Here is a 21,748-nt window from a genome sequence, read left to right on the forward strand (position 1 = left end):
CAGCGTGGTAATAAAGTGTCGTAAAGACTCCTATACTGTGGGATTAGAAACGAGGGAAGACAGAACCCAGCTATTCTGGAAAAACAGTTAAAGCTTTCCAGTTTGTTCATGACTATTGTTTAGAAGATGCCGATTGCTTCATGGAAGCAGATAATGTTACCAATTTGAAATACCTTCTCTTAAACTTTGATCCTGAAGAACCCATTTACTGCGGGGAAAGATTGAAACCCTTTGCAAAACAGGAATGGTCTGGGTGGCAGCGGATTCCCCACAAAATTCAGCAGAAGACTGCTTCTTATTTACTTACTGAGCAAAGACATCTTGAAGTGATTTGTTACTGGAAGCTTTGGGTACCAGAATTATAACTTACTTGCCTACAGAAGGTCCTGGTTGTGTTCCGATGTTGCAGTTTGTTCTCTTGACCTTACAAGAATGCATGACTTAGACAACCTTATGTGTCATCTTCATACAAATATCAGCCTGCCTTATTTGAAAAACCAGTAAAACAAATAAGTGAAGTAGTCAGGAATGAAGATCTGAAGGTAAAATTAGGGAACACTTGGCAGGGAAGCAGAATATACAGGGTAGAATGCCTAACACGGCACTGAAGAGACGCAGGTCCCTGACACACAAACACTCTGATCCCAGAGGAACTCTTTGTATGTGAACATTCCAGACTTAAAATCTTTCATATGAATGGCTGTAAACTGAATCTTAGCATCAACTGTGAAGTCTCTTAATATGTATTTTTGATACAGTAATATAAACGAAGAATGTATATTTTTAAAATAGTAGCCAGTAGAGGAACTAAAGAGTTTGTTTTCCTGACCACTTGTATTGATGCCCCCAATAAATAGAAAAGTAACCTTGCTAAAACTTTACTGCGCTATGTTGGTACACACAAGTGATGCTGAACAGATCTGCTTTAAAGAAAATTGAAGAATGAAATGTTCTTGGTCGTCGTTTTTAATTCGAGACATGAGATTGCATCTGCAGTAAACCATAAAGTGAACCAAACTTTCCTTCACATACACGCACACACAGTTTTGTCTAATGAAAGTTTTGCTATGGGTATTTATAATTGACGGTGTTTCTTTCATAAAAAGGTAGAGTAGAATTGACAGTTGCTTCAAGTACATTAATAAAACCACATTTTGAAATTGGGATGGGCCTTGACTGTATTGTATGCTTGGTTCTAATTAGTCGTTAATTGTTTATTGAAAATAATGGTATTCACGATTACAGGAAGAAAGTCTTTAAGTCAGATGTTTAACATGTGGCATTTTTCCTGTTTTGCGTCCATCTGATCTGATTGTCAGTGGCACTAACTTGTGTTTCTGTTTTGTAGTCTCTTGTTTTCAGCAGCCCCTGTAAAGCTGTGAGTGGCTACTCAGACCAGGTCATTCATCAGCGGAGAGCAGCTGTCTCACTTCGTTGCTGCCTGCTGACTGAGCTGCCATCTTTTTTGTGTGTGGCCAGTCCACGAGTAAGTATCATGGCAGGGAAGAGACAAAATAGATAGTATTTAAAGAAATAAACCAGTTTTCAAGGGATCCATTTCTTAAACAGAAGTGTATGAAGCTATTTGGACCTTGAGAAGCATGTAAATCCTCAGGACTTAAAAAAGAGAGCATCTGCAGCGTTGACCTTCCCATGACAGCACTTCCTCACTTCGTGTTTGTTGGAGAATGGTTGGATGGTGGCTAGGAGTGGCTTCTTTCCCTGACCACGTATCTCCTGTGTAGTTCTCTCATTCAGTCAGGGGCTCTAAACTGCAGTGGAGACAAGCCATCTGTCAGGTTGATTATCACCCAACAGCCAAGTCAGGAGCAACGAATATTTCCAAAGGAGAGGGAGCTGTTTGTCACCCACATTGAGGTTTTTGAGGGTTTTTCATAGAAGGGGGCTAGGTTGAGGGAGAGATTTGGCCTGGCCTTAATGCCTCAGTACAGTATCCAAATAACGAAAGGAAACACAACACTCTAGCATCATGAAGCATCTCAGTTGGATGTTTCCTCACTTTCTGAACCACGTCTGCCTGGACTGTGGTTCACAGGTGTGCCCCACCTGAACGGTGACTGTTGGATCTTATTCTTGTTCATTAGTTTTATTTGTAGATTGGGAGTAGTTTTCTTCGGCAGTTTCAGCTTTGAAAAGGTGTTTGGATCCTTCCTGTACCCCGTTGATCAGAACAGGGTGCTTCTGTGATGCTGACTACATTGCTGCAAAGGCAGTGTTAGGCCTAGGGCTGCTGTTTGCCTGAAGAACAATAAACTGTAGCCTGGGGAAGACTGTCACAGCCATGCATGTGTGAAGGCCGGCAGGGAGCAGGAGAAAGCTTACGTCATGTGATAAACGGCTGCTCCCCAACATCCACCTTTCCTGTCAGCCCCTCTACCCATACTTGTGGATTTCTTCACATAGTATATGTTAAACATGAAAATGGGGCAATTCCACCACGTTATGAGGATAGGAAGAAAAGGCTTAAACATCTCTGAAAATTTCGTACACACCTTCCACGCCAGGCCTGCAGTGTGAACAAGGCAGCATTTCATGAGATGAATTCGTTATCTGATGTTGTCTTTCTAACGGATCTGTGATGGGGAGTGAGAAACTGTTTACCCTTGAAGCCTCCGTCTCGGCCTGGAGTTAAGACCATTTTCCTGTCATATACTATGAAAGGAAACCTTGGTAGTGTAGTGGTTAAGTGCTACAGCTGCTAACCAAGCGGTCGGCAGTTCAAATCCGCCAGGTGCTCCTTGGAAACTCTATGGGGCAGTTCTACCCTGTCCTACAGGCTCGCTATGAGTTGGAAGCGACTCGACGGCATTGGGTTGGGTTATACTATGAAAACTTAACAGTCAGTTTGAAAGAACTGTGCCGCTAAGGAAGAAATTATAGGAGCTATTTTCTTAGCTGAGGAAATAATTCTATAGGGTTAATCAGCTAAGACCCTGGGAACTCGTCTTACAAAGAAACCAAAGGGCTTGGAGCGGTTCCGCTTCCTGTCGCTAGGACAGGAGTACACATGTCCTCAGGAAGGACGCGCTGGATGCTTGAGGAGGCAGGTACTGTAGTTCAGGAGGTTAATGAAGCGAGCAACGGGGTTCGCTCATGTAGGACTAAAGGGAGCACGTATTTCCATTTGAAGATGGCAGGAATGTTATGTCGTGGTTCATCTCACCCTGCTTTGAAGCAATCAGGAAAGCCACTGGGGTTGGCAGAACATGTGAGGCTGCTTAGGATAGAGCTGGCTTGGAAAGCAGGATTTATTGTAAGCAGAAGTGGACTCTTGGCCCCCTTTTGGACCTCATGAGTATACTGCTTACGTACTTACTGCATGGCATTGTATGATTCTGCATGTATCTTGATCCAGGGCTCTCGGCCAAAGAAGCTTATCAGAACATTAAAAAATATTTCACTAAGAAATGTGCCTTGCAATCCTCCCTTGGAAAGATGTCGACAAAAGGAACGTTGAAAAGTGGGTGAAAGTTTATAGCTGGAAAAAGTTGTTCAGGTTTTAAACTATAGAGTGCCTAGAAAAGAGTCATCTTCTTGGTGTAACTTTAGCCCCCAATTCCTCATGCTGAGTCTCTAGCTCTTAAGTTTTATCTTGGGTTCAAAGTCTTTATGTCTATAAAACAAGTTCAATATGAGTTCTCCTTTTCTACAGAAAAAAATAATACATCAAAGCAATTATCTTTGAACGTAAGATTGGTCAGCATGAGTCTCTCATTAGAAAAGACTAAGTATACTTGCTCATCCCAGAGTGCGTGCTGTTTGAAATACAGAACTGGCCGTACTTCCGTAGTCCAGACCACTGCTTCTTTAGTGGTTTTTATGGAAGTGTAGCTGCTGTTGATTGTGAGGTTCTGGGACACACATCCTAGACAGGAAGTGTCTCCTGTGGCCAGCATCTGCAGGGCGACTGCTAGGATAAAACATAGCAGGGAGAGACCCAGTTTTTATCCAGCTGTTTTTCAGTCTTTATTTGCATGTGTTCAGGTTTCAATGGGAAAAATATATAACCTGGAAGGAGGAGAATAAACTCCTTGTGGAGAGGGTAAAGGTGGTGTAAGATTATCTAAACTTGCCCCTAGTACTGTCTGATAAACTGTGGCAATCAAAACTGAGTTTCGGAGCTTCAGGGGCCCAGTTTGCTGTGACCGTCTGTAGTTTTGCGTCTGGGCCGTAGATGGCACTGCTCCCTAGCAAAGCCAGTTCAGCTGCATTTGCAACATGCTGTATTCTCTGGTTGTTGCTGAATGATGCTGCTTCTCTGTTCTTGGTACCTTCTTGTCCCCAGCAGAAGCACCTACAATACCATAGTCTCTATAGACAGCTGGCTGGCTGTTTATAAACCCCAAGGCAGTAGTTTTCAAGGTGTAGCTTGAGGTCTTGGGATACTTGTTAAAAATACAGACCTATTGGCCCTTCCTAAGACCTTTTGGTTAAAATCTGCACTCTTGACCAACTCCACAGAGGTTCTTACATGTACAAAAACTTGAGAACCGTTGCCCTCAACATTGATTGGCATGAAAATCAAAAAGTTAACAGCAGGATAGAGGGACCTTCTGAAATGCCTGACTTCTAAGAAATAATAAAATAATAGGCCTACCTAAATAGGAGTTGTACCGCCACTGTTTTACGTTCTGACTTCTCCCTTCTCTCTGCCCTTGCTCCTTTTACCCAGTTTCTCCTTATCTCTTGGTCTAATTCCAAGGTTCTTCTAAGTAATTTACTCATTCTAGTATGCTTTTAGCATTTTTCCAACCTGAGCTTGACAGATAATCATAGCCTCTAAATTTTAACAGGAAGTAGCCTTGTCATCTGAGACAGGCTACTTATCAAATGATTTCACAGTCATCTGAACACGCAGCTGCTTATTAGAGTGGGAATAAGCCCAGACAGCTAGAGAAAGATAAAGCCTGTGTTTCTAAATTGGCAGGAGTCCTCTACTCCGTTGTGGGAGGCAGTCAACATTTGCGTGTTACTGGGCTGCACCTTGTGGTGAGATAAAATTTGTGCATAGCCTCTGCCCTACCAGAAATGAATCTGCTGCTCTCTGGCAATTGTTCACCCCACCCCCAAGCTTATAGCCAGAAAGAAAGCTCTTAAATCTTCCTTCCCACGAGGTTTGTCAGTCAGCAATCTGGTTAAGAAAGAAGTGCTTTGCTACAAAATCATTAAAGGTAGCTTCAAAAATCAGTACTCTTTAGGTTTTTTAATGATGACCAGCTCTTTTTCTGGCATCACCGTCCTGTGTATGGCTTATAGGTCTTTGCCAAGAGCAGTGTCCAACAATCCAGGGAAGTGGCAAAGTGGGAAGATATATTTCACGTGTGGGTAGGTCAGTCGGTCAATCAATTGATTGATCAAGAGAGAGATAAAATAGAATTATTCCTAACCTAGTTTCCCAGTTTATCTGCAAACTCCAGCTGTCTTTGGATCATTAGTTTGTTTGAAGGTACATCTTACAAGAGGTGGACCTTTTACCTGGGGAAGCTCACTATGTCAGCTCTGGGGACAACTCACTTTGTCAGAACAGGGTGGTTACCACTAGCCTCAGAATTACACACATTAGTCTGATTTCAGAGTTGAGGTTCAAAAAGCTTATTGTATATAAACTGTGAAAGGGCTGCTCACGTGTATCTTTCACTGCAGGTCACCGCAGTGCCATTGGATTCTTATTGCAATGACCGAAGTGCAGAATATGAGCGGCGCACGCTGAAGGAGGGAGGGAGTCTGGCAGCCAAGCAGTGTTTGTTGAATGGGGCCCCTGAACTGGCTGCAGACTGGCTAAATCGACGGTCCCAGTTCTTCCCAGAGCCGGCCGGGGGACTGTGGAGCATCAGGCCTCAGAACGGCTGGTCTTTCATCAGGATTCCAGGTGAGTCCTCTGTCTTCTTGGAATACGTTCCCAGCCGTGGCGGGGGAGAACCAGTGAGGTATTCTGTGTAGTGATTTCAGATATTTGGAATTCAAAGCTCTTGAGGTTTCTGTTTCCTCCTTTGCCTTTTCCTTTTTTTTTTTTTACCCTCATTTGATAACATAAAGGTAAGAACGCTGAAGTAACTTGTGACTTGAGTGGAGAGAGATGTTTTCTAGATGCGTGCTTAAATACTCTGCTTTAGTGAGCTTACAGCTGAGAAGGGAATACTAATCTTTAAAAGAAAGAAATGGCGGGGGGGGGGGACTTCAAAAAAGGCTTTGCCCAAGTTGAGTAAATAAGGTTGTCTTGTGCCATAGCCAGTGGAATGAATGAGAATGTCGTCACTCTACAGAAAGCCTAGCTTAAGTAGCATAAACAGTGGCCTGCACGAAGCACTAGAGATCTGGATGATAATGAGAGGAAAAACAGTGTTCTGTGCCAAAATGCTAGCAGATTCCCAGACCCCCTAGGGTCAAGGTCCAGGCTTGGAAGGAAACTGGGTGTTCATCTTTGCCTTAGTGAGACTGCTTTTAAGGAAATTGAACAGAAATGGTTCATAGGCTCATGTTCTTTGCTTACACCTGCTGACAAACTTGGGCAACACTGTTAGTTTTGGTTGTCCACACTCTCTGATACCTAGATTATATTCATCTTATTGGCATGTTGTAGAAGTAAACTACAGCCCCATTTGGCATTCGAAAGGGAGAATTTGTTGATTCTAAGAAATAACTGGACTCCAGTGTTTGCAGCTTGGTTTTTCCACTTATGGTTTACTTTGTGAACAGTTAAGGGGCTTCAGGGTTCAGTAGACTTGGGGCTGCCCTGAACTGAAGATGCCTTTTTGGGTAGATGAGGGTGATACTGTATATGGCCTCATAGCTGACCTGGAACACATAAAAGCAGTAGATGAAGGTATATTGTTTGAATATAAGGGGGAAACCCAGACGTATACTGAATGCTAGTGGGAATAGAGGGGTTGCATCCAGCAGGTCCTGGAAACCACAGAAGCCCAGCAGGAGGTGAGCTCAAGTACTGAACGAGGCTGGACAGCACCTTATTTCTTCTTTCTCCCTTCTTCATTCTGGCTCTTAAGTTCCCAGTACGGGAGTAGCAGGCTTATTGCTGGCGCTGTGGGAATCTCTTGTGGCTTTTCCTGTTCTTTGAAAGAAAAATGGACCTTGTTTAAATAGCAGGAAGTGTCTGAGTTCTTTTAGCATCGATAAAAAGCCCCAGCCTTACTGGCTGTTTATTGTGAGAACCAACCATCTCCTCACTGACCCCATTGTGCTCTGTAGACTGGCTGGAGCAGAGGGGGAGTCACTGGAACCTGTGTTTTCTCTCTCTTTCCTCAATACTTTCACATTTTCTGTTTCCCTGGGAAGCGTTGCTTCTATGACATTCTTGAGACTCTGACCAGAATTTCCAGGAGTTAACACCTTGAATGAGTCTGCATGTTTTACGAGGAGAAGATTGTACCATTCCTTCAAAAGTCCCATCTTCACCTGCCTCACCCCCCTCCCCGGAAAAGGGAGATATTTAATCTACCCTAATTTTATATCTCTGGGCTACATTCATTTTGTTTTGTTTCCGAACAGGATCTTACACTGTGGACAATAAGAGCCTCTTATCTAACTAAATAGAAATACCGTAAGATTGTATGGCCTATTGGTCAGAATAGGACAGGTTTGTTCATTTTGCCATTTCTGAGCTCCTGTTTTAAAGAAGGGGCTGGGCACATGTTTGACTTGGCAGAATCAGCCTGATTTCTAGGGAATTGTGCTCCTCTGGCTCCGTGCCCTGCTTAGCACCAGGTGGTGCTCTTGTTCAGGGCAACTTGGTAGCTCTTGAAAAATTAGGCAGTGGATACAGGTGCAGAAAACACCAGCATGTTCAGAGAAGCCTATTTTAAGTGTTCTAAGGCTATTGTTTCTTCTTAGGCCTTTTCTTTCAGGAATATTAGGCTAAGACCAGGCCGAAGAAGTCAAGTCCATCCACTTTCACCTCCCCCACCCACACAATAAGTAGTCAACAACAGCTATCACTTCTTGCTTCCTTCAGGCACATCAGAGTTCCGTCCTTATAAGTTGTATGCCTAACTTCATCTCTAAGCCTTCCTAATGGTGAGCATCAATTCATTCTAGTTATCTTGCATGTGGGAGACAAGAATCTTGATTTTGAGATGAAGCTTCTCAAAATTCATACACAAGGTAGGTGTGTGCTGAGGGAGTGTGTCTGAGTGGAGAGAGAAGGTAAGCAGGCTGCAGAGATCTGATGAGCTTAGCTTGCCCCGTCTCACTCAATGGCTGAAAAATATATGGGCTTCTTTACTTGCTGTGCTTTCAGTGTGTCCTACAGGGTCGCTATGAGTCAGAATCGAGTTCGACGGCACTGGGCTGGGTATGCTTTCAGTGACAAAAGAAAGAAACTTATTGTCTAAAGTTGATTGGTAGCTCTATGAAGGTAGCAAAATGGAGGAATCCCAGGAAATCCAATTAAAGGAAAAGGATAATTGTAACGAGAAGAAAAGCTTGAAGTTGTAATGAAATCGTTGCTGCCTGCTCAGACTTGGAATTGATACAAGCTCCCTAGTCTGGTGCCAGGCAGAGGGCTTACCAGTCGGTTCTGTCTTAGCTGCAGTCATTTGATTGTGTTGGTAAGGAGACCAACAAAAAGAAGAGCATTTCAGTAATCTAAACGGGACCAAACAAAGAGGCTGAGAAAAGGTGTGTGCCACAGCCTCCGGAGAGGGGTGGTGGAGGAGATGTGCTTGGCAGCCTTCCGCAGGTGGGCAAGGCAGGCTGCAGCATGGAGGAGTAAAGATCCAGGACCTGCAGCTTTGTAACAAACACAGTAGCTGCTGATTTGTTACGGTGCTGTCACCAAGTCCCTTCTTGTTCAGTTTATACACTGATTGTACATTTGGCAAATAGTGGCAAGAACAGTGAACTGGCCGTTGAGAACTCTTGGCTTGCTCTCAGCAGTCAGCCTCTGCAGCTCTAAGGAAAAGCCGTGATTCAAACCCAGAAACTAAGAATGGACAGTGTGTTTTTCTTAACCATTTTATTTTTCACTCTTAGTGGTTTGTTGTTTACATAACACTCCTATCCTTTCTTTTCCCTGTTTGTGTCCCACGGCCGCTTCCACATGTGCTCCTGAGTCCCACAGTCCCTTACGCCTCATCTCTTCCCCTCTTAATGGCAACAATTGTTCAGGACATGTTTATGGACCCAGTCTGCAAACAGGAAGCTGCTTCCTGAAATATGATGGGAGTTGAACGATACTCAGTGGATAGGAGATGAAGATTTGTGGGTTGAGTGTTCTTCAAAGATCTCTGGTTGAAATGCTTGTAAAAGAAAAATGGGAAGAGGAAGGAGAAAGCACAAGTTAGTGAGTGAAAGCAGCTTGTTTTCACAGAAACCCAAAGTCAGTCCTTCTGGAAAGCTAAACCAGCCCCGGTGTCTTTATTGAGTTAAAACAGGGGATAATGACGTTTACCAGCCAGCCTACTTGAAATCATCCAGGAGAGGGTATTTTGGTTTATTAAAAAGAAAAGGTGGGGCGGGTATGTTTATTTGTAATCCTTGGTGTGTACCTGTCTCTAAGGACTGGCAGAAGCCGCCCTTGTTTCTTCATTCTTTCATGTTTTCGGGGGTAACCCATTTAGCCACAGAACTAGCAGAAGCAGAGATCCAGAGATGGAATGGGCAAAGAGAAATCGTCTCTCAGGTCACTGAGAGCAGAAGCAAGGTGGACGTCACTTGGCGTGAACAGCAGCCTGTAGCTGGTATCCACTGAGCCGGGGGTGCAGAGCAGGGAAGCTCTCCAGTGCCCTGGCTACAGGCGTCTGATGGGGAGCTGCCAGTCGGGAGGGAACCTGCACCTCCCTCACTCAGGATACTTCTTCCAGAGCACGGCTGGGGACGTGGTGGTAATGGTGCTTTGCATTCTTCCTCTAGAGCACTTTCCCGCTCTCACGGTGACCGGCGCCCTCACGGTGACCGGCGTCCTGGTTGCAGCAGTTCTGGCTGCGTACAGCTTCGCAGTCAGTGGTTTTGCTGCTTCAGTTAAATACACTTTCCCTTTCACCCTTTTTCTTCTCCCCAGGCAAGGAGAGCCTCATCACTGACAGTGGGAAGCTGTATGCCCTGGACGTCCTGCTGACTCGGCTCAAGTCTCAAGGACATAGGGTCCTTATCTACTCCCAGATGACCAGGATGATAGACCTGCTGGAGGTAGGAGAGAAGGGACCTTGGGGACCTAGTACAGCTTGGCGTTTAACTCGCAGGAATCAGATGTCTGTATAATGCCAGTCCTGCTTAACGGGAACCCCAGAAGTCGTCTGTGTGATTTCATGGTCTCCAAAGGGATCAGAAGCAGTGCTGGCAGATGTGGGAGTATGCAAAGGACTGCCAATGAATTAGAACACCCCCTCACTTTCGTCCTTTATTGAGCAAGAAATTCCCTAGTTTTAAAGTAGAGCAGCACCTAGGAATCTTCTTTAAAAATCATCTGCAATTCTGTGTGGAAAACAGGATCTGGGGGTTGGTTTTCTATGTGAAAACCAGGGAGCTATTCAAGCTGAGTTAGTGGAGTGGCTCTCAGCTTACTACATATTGCAGTCACCCGAGGGAGCTTTAAAAAACACTGACGCCTGATTCCATCCCCAGAGATGCTTACTTAGTAAGTCTGGGATGAGGCCTGGGCATCAAGATGTGTAAAAGCTCTGGAGGTGATTCTAATATGTAACCAAGATTGACCTCCACTGGGGTAGTGGGTTAGCTGTGTTTCACTGTGCAAGGCAGCTTTTGTTGCCTTAATCACTTCTGTGTTGAGGCTCCCCCAGCATGCTTGTCTGAGTACTGTAGTGGCTTATTTGAGGGAAAGGTGGTCATGGATACAGACAGTGGAGAGTGAAAATGAGGACAGATAGTCACAAACCGCTGGAGTCTTCAGTCTAAGAAAGTTGGAAAGGCACTGGTTGAGATGCTAAAGCACCTGGATGTCAAGAATATATAAACATTCTCATGTCTATCCATGGGTTTTATTTGTATATCTAAGGCTTCACCATCTAACCTCTAACCCTGCTGCTCCATTGGACCATGATCATCTTTATCTAGGAATAAGGAAATAGGTACCACATGAGTGCAAAAGGAATGAAGGGTGGCAACAAGGAAGGGCTTTTAGGCTTTTTGGAAGCCACAGCTGGCTTGCTGAATTTTGTAATGCGTTTATCTGAACTGAGTGACAGGCTTCTTCTCATTATCTGAAAACTTCTTTTCAAAAGAGACATAACATGATTTTTGAGGTCAGTTTATCAGTAAGTCTTAAGTTTCATACAGACAGTGCTTTAGTTGCTTGAATGCTGTCGACAGGCCAGACTTTCTGGTTTGTATTATGTGTAGGTCCCCTATTTGTAAATGATGAAAAAAGGCTTATGAGTGACTAAGTTACTGTAGGAAAGGTGATTAAGCCACTGTGTCTGATGTACTCCAAATAAATCCAGTATTCCAGAATAAAAGGATTGCCTCTATCTCTAATGTTCTGTTCAAACCAAATGATGCCGACAGCCTAAACAATGAGAGTAACTTACCTGCAGCAGGACTCTTTTTAGGTAAAATGTACTTGTCTTGTCCGGAAGAGCCAGGGAAAAATAGATGAAGCAGACATCTTCAGCTGCTGAGAACTGTAGGAAAAGCGATTAGCTAAGTAAGGCAGATGACCTTTCTTTTCCAAAGCTACGTCAGCGTATCGTGGAGTCCTCAAAGTTGCTTAATATTAAAGGAACGTTCCAAGGGAAAGTGGGCGAGCAACCAAAAACAAACCCTATGTTAGCGGAAGGTGAGCTTGAGTTTGAAACAGCCCTTGTTCTGTGTATTGCATTTCTAGGTACTTATTAAATATTACCAAAATAAGTAATTCAAGGTATAATAATGAGTTTTGTTCAGGATGAGTGCTGTACTACCTACCTACTGGGGTCACTTCCCATTTATTTGTAATCCCCCAGTTATTTTGGGGGAATGGACTGGGTGCAGTGGTAAGTGCTCGGCTGCTAGCCGAAAAGTCAGCAGTTTGAACCCACCAGCCGCTCCCAAGGAGAAGGATGTGGCAGTCCATGTGCGTAAAGATTTATAGCCTTGGAAACCCTGTGGAGCAGTTCTCTGTCCTAGAGGGCTGCTATGAGTCGGAATGGACTGGGCGGCAATGGGTTTCGTTCTGGGTTTGGCTGGACTTAGTAGGGCAGGCTTGCAAATAAGGCCTCTTGAAACCTTTGAATGTTGATGCTTCTCTGTACAGGGAATTCTGAATTAGGGAGAAGTAGATTCAAAGCCTGAATTTCATAACTGCTGACGTTCCTTAGTCATGTGTATAACATGCATCTAGGATACTAAAGCCAGAAAATATTGCAACTATTTGTTTTACTGAAAAACCAGAATGAAACTCTTGTCTGATGTCCTCAATATCCTACTATCCTTTTCTCCTACGACATTACATTTCCGAAAAATTCAATATTTTTGTTTGTTTTAATGTTATTTACTCAAATGAACCACATTCAACCAATCTCTATTCCAAGAGATAAGTCTTCAAAATTTATTTTGTGGGCGTGAAATTACAACGCCCACGATGTTTGGAATATGTCTACTCACTTACTGAAATGTAGATGTGTTGTGGATCTTGGGATAGTGCAGGATTAGGTTGGGATCTCTACATTTCTTTACCTTTGAAAGAGTGATAGGAGTTTTCTAGTCACTTTTGTAGTGGAAGCTTTCAGTGTAAACACTCAATAGAGCCATGATTCAGCTGTAGAGCATGGCCTGGGGCATGAGCCTAAGGACCACGTTATGGGAAAGCCCTTCTGTATAGATGCTTTCTGTTGAGTACACTTGAGCTTTTCTGTAACAACATACCTTGACTCTCACCTAGCTTCTTCATTCTCAAAGTTGTTTTTTTCTTCCAGGAGTCTTTTTTCTTGACATGTTGTACCCTGTGTATCAAACAGGAAAAGAAAAGCTTCCAATAAAGCAGGAGTTAGAAACTCACATAGGGACATTGAAGCTCTGTTGTGTAGCTTTTGAACATGTCAGCGTCTCTCGTTCGTCCAGTGATTTTGTTGTTGTTCTGTGCCTTAGCCCCAGCTATCTGTTTGTCTGTCTGTTTCTGGAACTCAGAAGAACTAGAAGACAGTAAAAATTCACATGCTTCTACTTGGCGAGGTTCCCATTCTGTGAGAAACACTAGTTGCGTGTATCAGATCTTCTTCCCAATAGAATTCTGTATTCAGAAATGTTTTTTCCTTTCCCTTGGTCTCCAAATAACAGATCTGGAAAGGGGATAACAAAGGAGCCTGCTTTATTTCCAGGGCCAGAAATTTTTAGTGTGCCATGGGCAGGAGTCAAGGACATAAATTGGGGAGGATGTAGTAGATCACTGTTACGTTACGGTTTATATTTGCTGGGTCTTGACTGTTGGGGGTGCTATGGAAACAGATATGTTTCCTGTGCAGTTGAGATGGTGGTGTCCAGCTGGATGTCAGGCAGAACTTGTCCTGCCACTGCCACTTGTACCCTAATCCAAAGTTATTTTCTTAGTTGGGAACACTCTTCTCTCCCCACCCCCTAACTCCTCGCCCCCAAATTCTAGTAGTTGCAAAGAGCTTATAACACATTACAGATGACTTGCATATCTCTGGGTTTTCTCTTCCGAGATTCGTTTCTGTCGCCTCAAGCAACTGAGTTTGTAGTTCCAGGAAAAAAGCCATTCCACTCAGTATTTTCTATGTAATACAAAAGTACTTGGAAAGGGTCAGCCAACTGGTGCTGTATGTGGTATGATTGTTAAGTATTGAAACCCAGACAAATCTTGAACTGCACCAATATATAAAAATAATGCAACACAGAATTAAATCCAGAGAATCATAGCTAACAACGACATTTGAGACACTGGGTTGCGTAACTTGCCTAGTCAGCCGTCCAAGTGCAGTACCTCACTGGGAAAGGCTTCATCCTGAACAGACCTTCTGTCATCTATGATCTGGCTTCTCTTCGAACTTCACTTTACCTTTGGGAGCTGTGATTCTGAACATATTGGAAAGTTGGGTATCCTAAAACTGCCCCATGGAATGAAAAACAAATTTGGATCACTATTAACTGTGGTTTTCATTAGCTCTTAGGAATGAGAGAAGAAAGTTTGCCAGCTTACAGTCACGCTATTTATATTTATTCTTCTTAATTCAGCCTTTTTTTGTGTGTGCCAGCTATGAGCAAGGCATTGTGCTAGGCAGATGTAAATATTCTTTAAATGTGATCTTTGACTTGAAGGAATGTGTCTTGAGGAGACATGTTCATATACAAGTAACTGTCAAGTGAACCCTAGTACCAGTAACAAAAATGAAGCATAAAAACAGCTGAGAATAGCAACAGCGGAGACATTTCTTTTTGAGTCACCTGAGGAAGACTTCACACAGACAATGACGTCTGAACTGGACTTAAACAGAATTTCAGCCATCAGCAAGAAAGGGATTCCAGCCTAAGGAAGCCAGATATAGAAAGGCACAAGATGGAAAGGTATGAGACATTAGGCGGAAGTAGTCCCGTGTGACTGGAGTATATGGTTAGGTGGAAAAGAAATAACACAGGTAGGTAAAAGGCAGGTTATGGTGGGTCTGCTTCAAAGGGCTCTGTAGAGGTAGACGAGGGAAGGACGGCTGCCATACTTCACTCTCCTTGGTGCAGTCTGCTTGGCCAGCAGAGTGACTGTGATATGTAGGGAGGATCCTGGCTTTCTGCTGGTGATATACCCCAAAGGGAGCCCTGGTGGTCCAGTGGTTAAGAATTTGGCTGCTTACCAAAAGGTCAGCGGTTCAAATCTACCAACCGCTCCTTAGAAGCCCTGTGGGTCAGCCCTACTCTGTTCTATAGGGTCACCCTGAATTGGAATCAACTTGATGGCCGCCAACAATAACAACATACCCCGAAGATGGAGGGAGATATTTCCAGGAAAATAAAGTTACCCCAGGTCCGCAGGTTTGTGGATCATGCTGAGTTCTTCTCCCATGTTGTTTTATGAAAGTGAAGTAGAGTTAAAATGAATATCAAAAGCAGCTTTGACATAGAAAAGAAGTTTCAGAATGGAAAGTTGGTGATGCAGCATATAAACCTTTGCCTTTATTTTTTTTAAGTGCCCAGTTATGACTTCTTTATGATGACGATGATGATGATGGATAGAGGTTATAGAAGGACAGAATATATTTAGAACCTTAGGATTAACGAGGTTAGCCGGCCTTTTTTTCCTCTAGTAGCTGGTGAGCTTCTCCATCTGGGAAGCAGTAGAGGAGTTAAACCAAGGGCTTTGGGACCAATCTGCTTAATTTCCAAACCTAGCTGTACCTCTCACTGCCCCGGTCACTTCTGGGCACCTTACTGAACATCTGTAAAGTGGGGGTGGCAAGGATAGCACCTACCTTAAAGGCTGTTGTGAGGGTTAAATAAGCTAAGCCAAACCCCTTGCCATCAAGTCATAGCGACCCTCTAGGACAGAGTAGCTGCCCCATCAGGTTTCCAAGGCTGTAAATCTTTGGATGCAGACTGCCACACTTTCTCCCCATGGAGCGGCTGGTGGTTCTAACCATCGACCTTTCGGCTAGCAGCTGAGTGCTTAATCGCTGTGCCACCAGGGCTCCTTGGATAAGCTAAACCAGGTAAAATATATAGAACAATGACCTTCACTTAGTAAATGCTCAGTGAATGCTAGTCATCATCCTCATCACCGCTACTGCTTGAGATGGCCTGGGCGTGGGGGTATTTGTTTGTATTTAGTATATTTAGTATACCCTGAAGAAGTGAAAAGACATTTATTTGCTTTCTATCTTGGGTTATGCTAACACTTCTGTTTGCATGCCACTGCTTAAAAAGTAGGACTTACGGATGTGATCCAGAACTCACCTGTCTTCTCACCTTGTGTTCTATTTTATTTATTAGAGGGGCTCAGCATAAGGTTTTACTTGTAAAAAAGTATTCCAGTGCTTTAAAAAAAATTTTTTTTTTAAATAGCTTAAGGATATGTTCTACATCATCGTTTCTCAGATTTAACTGAGCTTTCAAATCGCACATGTTGTTAAATTGCAAATTCTCATTCACTGAGTACGGGATGTAGCCCTCACTCCTGCATGTTAGCAAACTCCAGGCGATGTCAGTGCTGCGTACCTAGGGCCTCACTGAATACCAGGGTCCTAAGGAACTCTGCCCTGCCTTCACTTTGTAGCAGTTGTTCTCAGCTACAGATCTAGAGTATCTGTTGGAATCATCTGTGGAGATTTTTAAAAATAAACCAGTTCAGGCCCTAGCCCAGACCCACAGAGTCAGAATCCCTGGGTTGGGTTCAGGCACCTATATTTGTTAATCCTGGTTGGGAGTCACTACTCAGTGCCAGGGCAGTATCTTGTCCATAAACCCTTTGGTTTCTTCAGTAACGTTTAAAATAAAGTGGTTATCTACTAGAACTGTATAGGCCTCAAGACTTCCTAAATCTTAAAGACTGTAATTCTACTTTAGTTCAAGCAGTATTAGAGCTTACTTTACTATGGTTAGTAGTTATTGATCCACAAGAGTCCCTCGGGAGTAGTAGCATTTGCTTGTTTACTTAAGGAAGGACACTAAATTACGAGACCTATAGTTTTTTTTTTTTTTTATAGGAGGGGAAGAAGGGCTACATTGGGTTTCTCTCTTCTCTTTCCTACTTTAAATGGAAAGAAGGAATTCTGCTTGCTTTGTGAGACTCCAGGATCCTTTTCTGAACTTTTCCTAAATACAAAAAATGGGCATGGATGGGGGACACCGCTGGATTCTACAGAGTGCCTCGTGTAAGGAAAGATTTGGTATTGCTAGCCTTTCTATCCTGTACCCCTCTTTAACGCACAGGAGTACTGAGCATGACAGTTACGACAAACCACAGTAACGTCACGCTGACCATCCAGCAGCAGTCTTCAAACATGAGACTAAATTACAGAGAATTTGGGAATGAATGGAAGTAGTTGTATCGTATTTTTAAAATATCTAGCTGTAAAACTTAGCAAATAGTGTCTTATTAACCAAGTCTCAGCTGCTGGCTTTGAAAAGAATAAAACAAGGCTCTTAAGATGAATCTTAGAAAACCTTTTGGTATAGAGATTGGTATGTAAAGATAGTTTTTGTTTGTTTTCCAGTTAGATTTTTAACAAATATTAAAAACACTGAGTATGATAAAATCATTTGTTGTTAGAATTTTTGTTTTTATTTCAATGAAATTGAATCGTATACTAAATCATTAAATGTTTTTAGGATGGTAAGAAAATCTGAACTAAGAATGCACTGGCACAGTTTTGGAAGCTAAATCAGAAGAAATTAGGGATTTCTTTCAAAATGAACATTGGATTATATTAAGTAACTTTTCTAAACAACTTGGAATTTTAGAGAGACTTCTAGAATAGCTTTGATACAGCCAGGATTTGTTAATAAGCAAAATATTGAATTGCTTTTTTAGCTCTATCTTTTAGGTGTTTTTGTATGCATGGGGATGTAGACATTCTTCCCATCCAGTGTTTATGTGGTTTTTTCCATGTCTGTTTACTTACTGTTTTGAAGCTATTTGCTGATATAGAGTCTAAACTTACTTGAGCCTTTTGAAATCCCACTGCTCCCTTGGGTGGGAAAGCTAAGGCTTGGAGCGATAAAAGGAAAAGCTTCACTTCTGCCATCTCCGTAACAGCTTTTCTGTGACCAGGGTTGGCTTGATTACGGACTAGGGTTAATAATCTCTAGGGTTGTGCTAAGGAGCTCTGGTGGTGCAGTGGTTAAGCGCTTGGCTGCTAACCAAAAGGTTTGAACCCACTGGCCACCCCATGGGAGAAACGTGGCAGTCTGCTTCCATAACGATTAACAGCCTTGGAAACCTTACGGAACAGTTCTACTCTGTCCTGCAGGGTCGCTAGGCGTCGGAATTAACTCAGTGGCAACGGGTTGGGTTTGGTAGTGTTGTGCTGACCTTGATATATAAAAGATGTGAGCAGCAACATTTACAAGAGGATTCATTCATCAATGCTCTCTTTAGGTTAGAAGTTGTGGTTTGAATACAAAAGAAAACCTGTGCAAGAAACCCACCTTTTTGCTAAACTCCAAATCTATAAGATGTTTCTCTGTAAACTGTCTTGGTGTAGTCGTTATTTTGTACTGTTTCTGGATGGTAACGTTCCCTGACTGGATTAGCTGCCAAGGTATACCAGCTGCTGTTGGGTCATTGTGGCTGATGGTGACCCCATGTGTGTTACAGTAGAACTGCGCTCCACTGGTTTTAATGGCTGATTTTTACAGAAGTGGATCGCCAGGCCTTTTTTTCCCCGAGGTGCCTCTGGGTGAACTCAAAAATCTCCAAGCTTTCAGTTAGGAGCCAGGCACAGTAACCGCTTGCACCACCCAGGAACTCCAAGGTATAGCTAGCCACTGAAGATCATCACATGTTACCGTTTTTTACCTTTTTTCCTGAATTTCTTATTATCCAAAACTCCTCTACTCTTCTGCTGTTCCATCGGAGAGGTGTACCGCTAAATGTGAGCTTGAAACTTACTTTGATCAAAGTAATATTTTCCGTCCCTCTTTGATTACCAAGGAGCCCTGGTGACGTAGTAGTTAAGAACTCATCTGTTAACTAAAACGTCGGCAGTTCGAAACCACCAGCTACTCCTTGGAAATCCTATGGGGCAGTTCCACTCTGTCCTGTAGGGTTGCTATGATGGCAATAGGTTTGGGTTTTTTTTTTTTTTTTTCCCCCCTGATTATCGAAGCCATTAAGGAACCACTCTGAAACAGAAAGAAATAGAGGGGAAGGGGGAAAAAAAAACCCATAAACCGCAGTGAAAATGTCTGCCTCAGTGAGCTTGTCTACCTGTCAGACAGCTTCACCTCACATGTACTCTGTCAAGCCATTGACAAGCTCTTGGAGCCCCCTCAGTCTCAGGATTGGCTGCCACATAGACTGCACTGGCCATGCTGAACTGCAGCAAGCTTATGTGCTGAACTGCCTAGCCAGGCATAAGAGCTACAGATGAGAATATTGCAGTAAGAGAACGTTTGACCACAGAAAACTAATGAGCATAAACATTTCCCAAATGTAGAAATGACTAGTCTTTTTTCAATAAAGGTTATTTTAGAACTGAAATAACTGTTTCATGGTGTTTCTTAAAAACAGGCAGCTGTGTTGAGCTTTTGGTAAGAGTTCCTCTACAAATGAGCTTTTTGTCGTTTAATCAGTGTAATCAGGGCTAAAGAAAGAGGAAGTCAGTAGTCATTTGGACATTATCTTTAGGAGGAATTGCAACTTCTAAAAATGGAGAGTTCTCCTTAAAATCTCCATTCTTAGACGTTGCGGTCCCTTTTACACATGATATCAAGAACACTCTCCGCAGTGGAAAGTTACCTTGCGTTCTGTTCACGCCAGTGCTGGTGCCTCACTTAATGGTGATGCCTGTTTTGATGGGGGAAGGAAGCCTAGGCTGTAAATTCAAGGACTTTGGTCAGCAAGGGCTTGCTGGGGGAAAACACATCAGGGTGAGTGTTACTGGATATTTCCACAGCTTTCAAAAACATCTGCTTAGTGACTAAAAAGCCATTTTGTTTGGGGATTTTATTTTATGAAATCTACAGAAATCCACAGCAATACGATTAGTTTCCAGGTTGAAATTGAAGGTGGTTGGAATCTTAAGGTTACTCTTGATTTTAACACACTGGCAGTAAACTCATTTACAGAGTAAATTCCCGTGCTTTTTCTTTTGTGTGTGTGTGTATGGGGTAAACATAGGTAACAAAACATTTGCCGTTTCAACCTTCTTTACATGTACAGTTCAGTGTACATTAATTAATTACGTTCATCATATTTTCAGCCATCACCGTTATCCGTTTCCACAAATTCCTGTACTTTGGAGATGGCTTTCTTCCCATTCTGGGATATAATGATTTGGCCGAGTATGGATGAGGTAGAAAGTGGGTGAGAATTTTAATACAGTAATTTGCATTCAGACTTATTAAATTTATTACGTTTTATATTCTGATTGGCAGGAATATATGGTTTACAGGAAGCATACCTACATGAGGCTCGATGGCTCATCCAAGATCTCGGAGAGGCGGGACATGGTTGCTGATTTTCAGAACAGGTAACCTTAATGGGAATTAGGAAAGTTTTCATCGTCATTTTCCTCTAGTACTTGAGATGGTGAACTTAAAAGAAGTGCTAACACATCTCTGGTTGTTAAGCAATCCATGATAGGGTTCCTGTCATTTGTAGAGGACACTTAACCTGTTTATTAGTGATTCAAATTACTGCCTAATTCTTTGAGCAATAAAACAAGATTTCTGACTAGAAACCAAGATTCCCTTTGTGTGGAAAATATGTGTGTAGAAAAAAAAGTCCACAAGACTGTATTCCTAGACGTTAACAGTGGCTATCTCCGGGTGTTAACTTATAGTTGATTTTAGTTTGTTTTTTCTTACCCATTTCATTTTGTGTACATTTAAAGAAAATATCTTCTTTTTTTCCCCCACGTTCCCTGTAGCATTGTAGTAGAAAGCCAGTGCGGTACGACAAACTGTGGTAGCGTACAGTCTGTTCAGCTGACATCTCTTACTTACACACCTATCCTGCCTGATAATGATCCTATGAAATTTCAAATACTGCCTGCTAGATGCTGGTGCTTTACAGAGCCATAATTATCCTAAGTGCAGGTTCTCACTATAATAAGCAGAGTCAGGTTACTGCTGTCTCTAAGCGGAAAGCCAGACTCTGCTAGTGACGAGTCTGCTGAGCTCCACCCCTAATTATCTTACTTAGACCTGGAGAACTGAGGAATAGCATCTTAATGTTCTGCAAATCAGAACAGCTTTTGATTTCAGGCTTTTAATTGTGAGGTTTGTTAATATTTAACCTTTGAATTCTTGGGAAGAAGATGGAGCACATAGCCATTTGTATTTAGGTTACAGTTTTTAATTTAATTGTGGTAAAATACACATAAAACGTAACCATTTTAACCATTTTTGAAGTGTACAATTCATAGTATCAAGTACATTTCCAGTGTTGTGCCGCCATCACCATGTTCTCCTTTCAGAACTTTTTCATCATCCCAGACAGGAACTCTGTATGTATGAAACAATAACTAACGCCCCCTCCTCCCTACCTCCAGTCCCTGGTAGTATTTATTCTACTTTTAGGAATTTGCCTATCTTGTAAATGTGATCATATAGTATTTGTCCTTTTGTATCTGGCTTTCACTTAGCATAATGTTTTCAGGTTCATTAATATTGTAACATATATAAGAACTTTTTATGGCCAAACAATATTCCATGTTTTCTATATAGCACATTTTGTTGACACTTTCATCTGTTGATGGACATTTGGGTTGTTTTCTACCGTTTGGCTATTGTGGATCATGCTGCAGTGAACACTGGTGTACAAGTATCTGTTGGAGTCCTTGTTTTCAGTTCTGTAGGGTGTATACTTAGGAGTGGAATTGCTGGGTCGTGTTGTAATTCTGTGTTTAACCTTGTGAGGAACTGCCAGACTGTTGTCCACAGCAGGTTTACTATTTTACAGTCTCATCAGCAAGGTTTCGGGGGTTCCGGTTTCTCCACATTCTCACAAGTACTTAATTGTTTTTAGTTTGTTTGTTTTGTCATAGCCATCCTAGTGGGTGTGACATGATACCTCATGGTGGTTTTGATTTTGCATTTCTCTAATAAGTAATGATGCTGGTCATCTTTTCATGTGCTTATTGACCACTTATATATCTTCTTTGGAGAA

At 42.5% G+C, this 21,748-nt stretch overlaps 1 protein-coding gene across 3 annotated transcripts in view; it reads left to right on the forward strand.

Annotated features, from left to right (window-relative positions):
• Positions 1 to 21,748, forward strand: part of INO80 (INO80 complex ATPase subunit) — a 135,275-nt gene that overhangs the window by 87,070 nt on the left and 26,457 nt on the right. For all 3 annotated transcript variants that reach the window (XM_049897360.1, XM_049897358.1, XM_049897359.1), the window contains exons 25-28: positions 1,349 to 1,486; positions 5,665 to 5,890; positions 10,037 to 10,164; positions 20,014 to 20,108. In XM_049897360.1, coding sequence (XP_049753317.1) covers positions 1,349 to 1,486; positions 5,665 to 5,890; positions 10,037 to 10,164; positions 20,014 to 20,108 — 587 coding nt within the window. The remainder of the gene's footprint in view (positions 1 to 1,348; positions 1,487 to 5,664; positions 5,891 to 10,036; positions 10,165 to 20,013; positions 20,109 to 21,748) is intronic.

This window comes from Elephas maximus, chromosome 10 (genome assembly GCF_024166365.1).
Source record: "Elephas maximus indicus isolate mEleMax1 chromosome 10, mEleMax1 primary haplotype, whole genome shotgun sequence".
NCBI lineage: Eukaryota > Metazoa > Chordata > Mammalia > Proboscidea > Elephantidae > Elephas > Elephas maximus.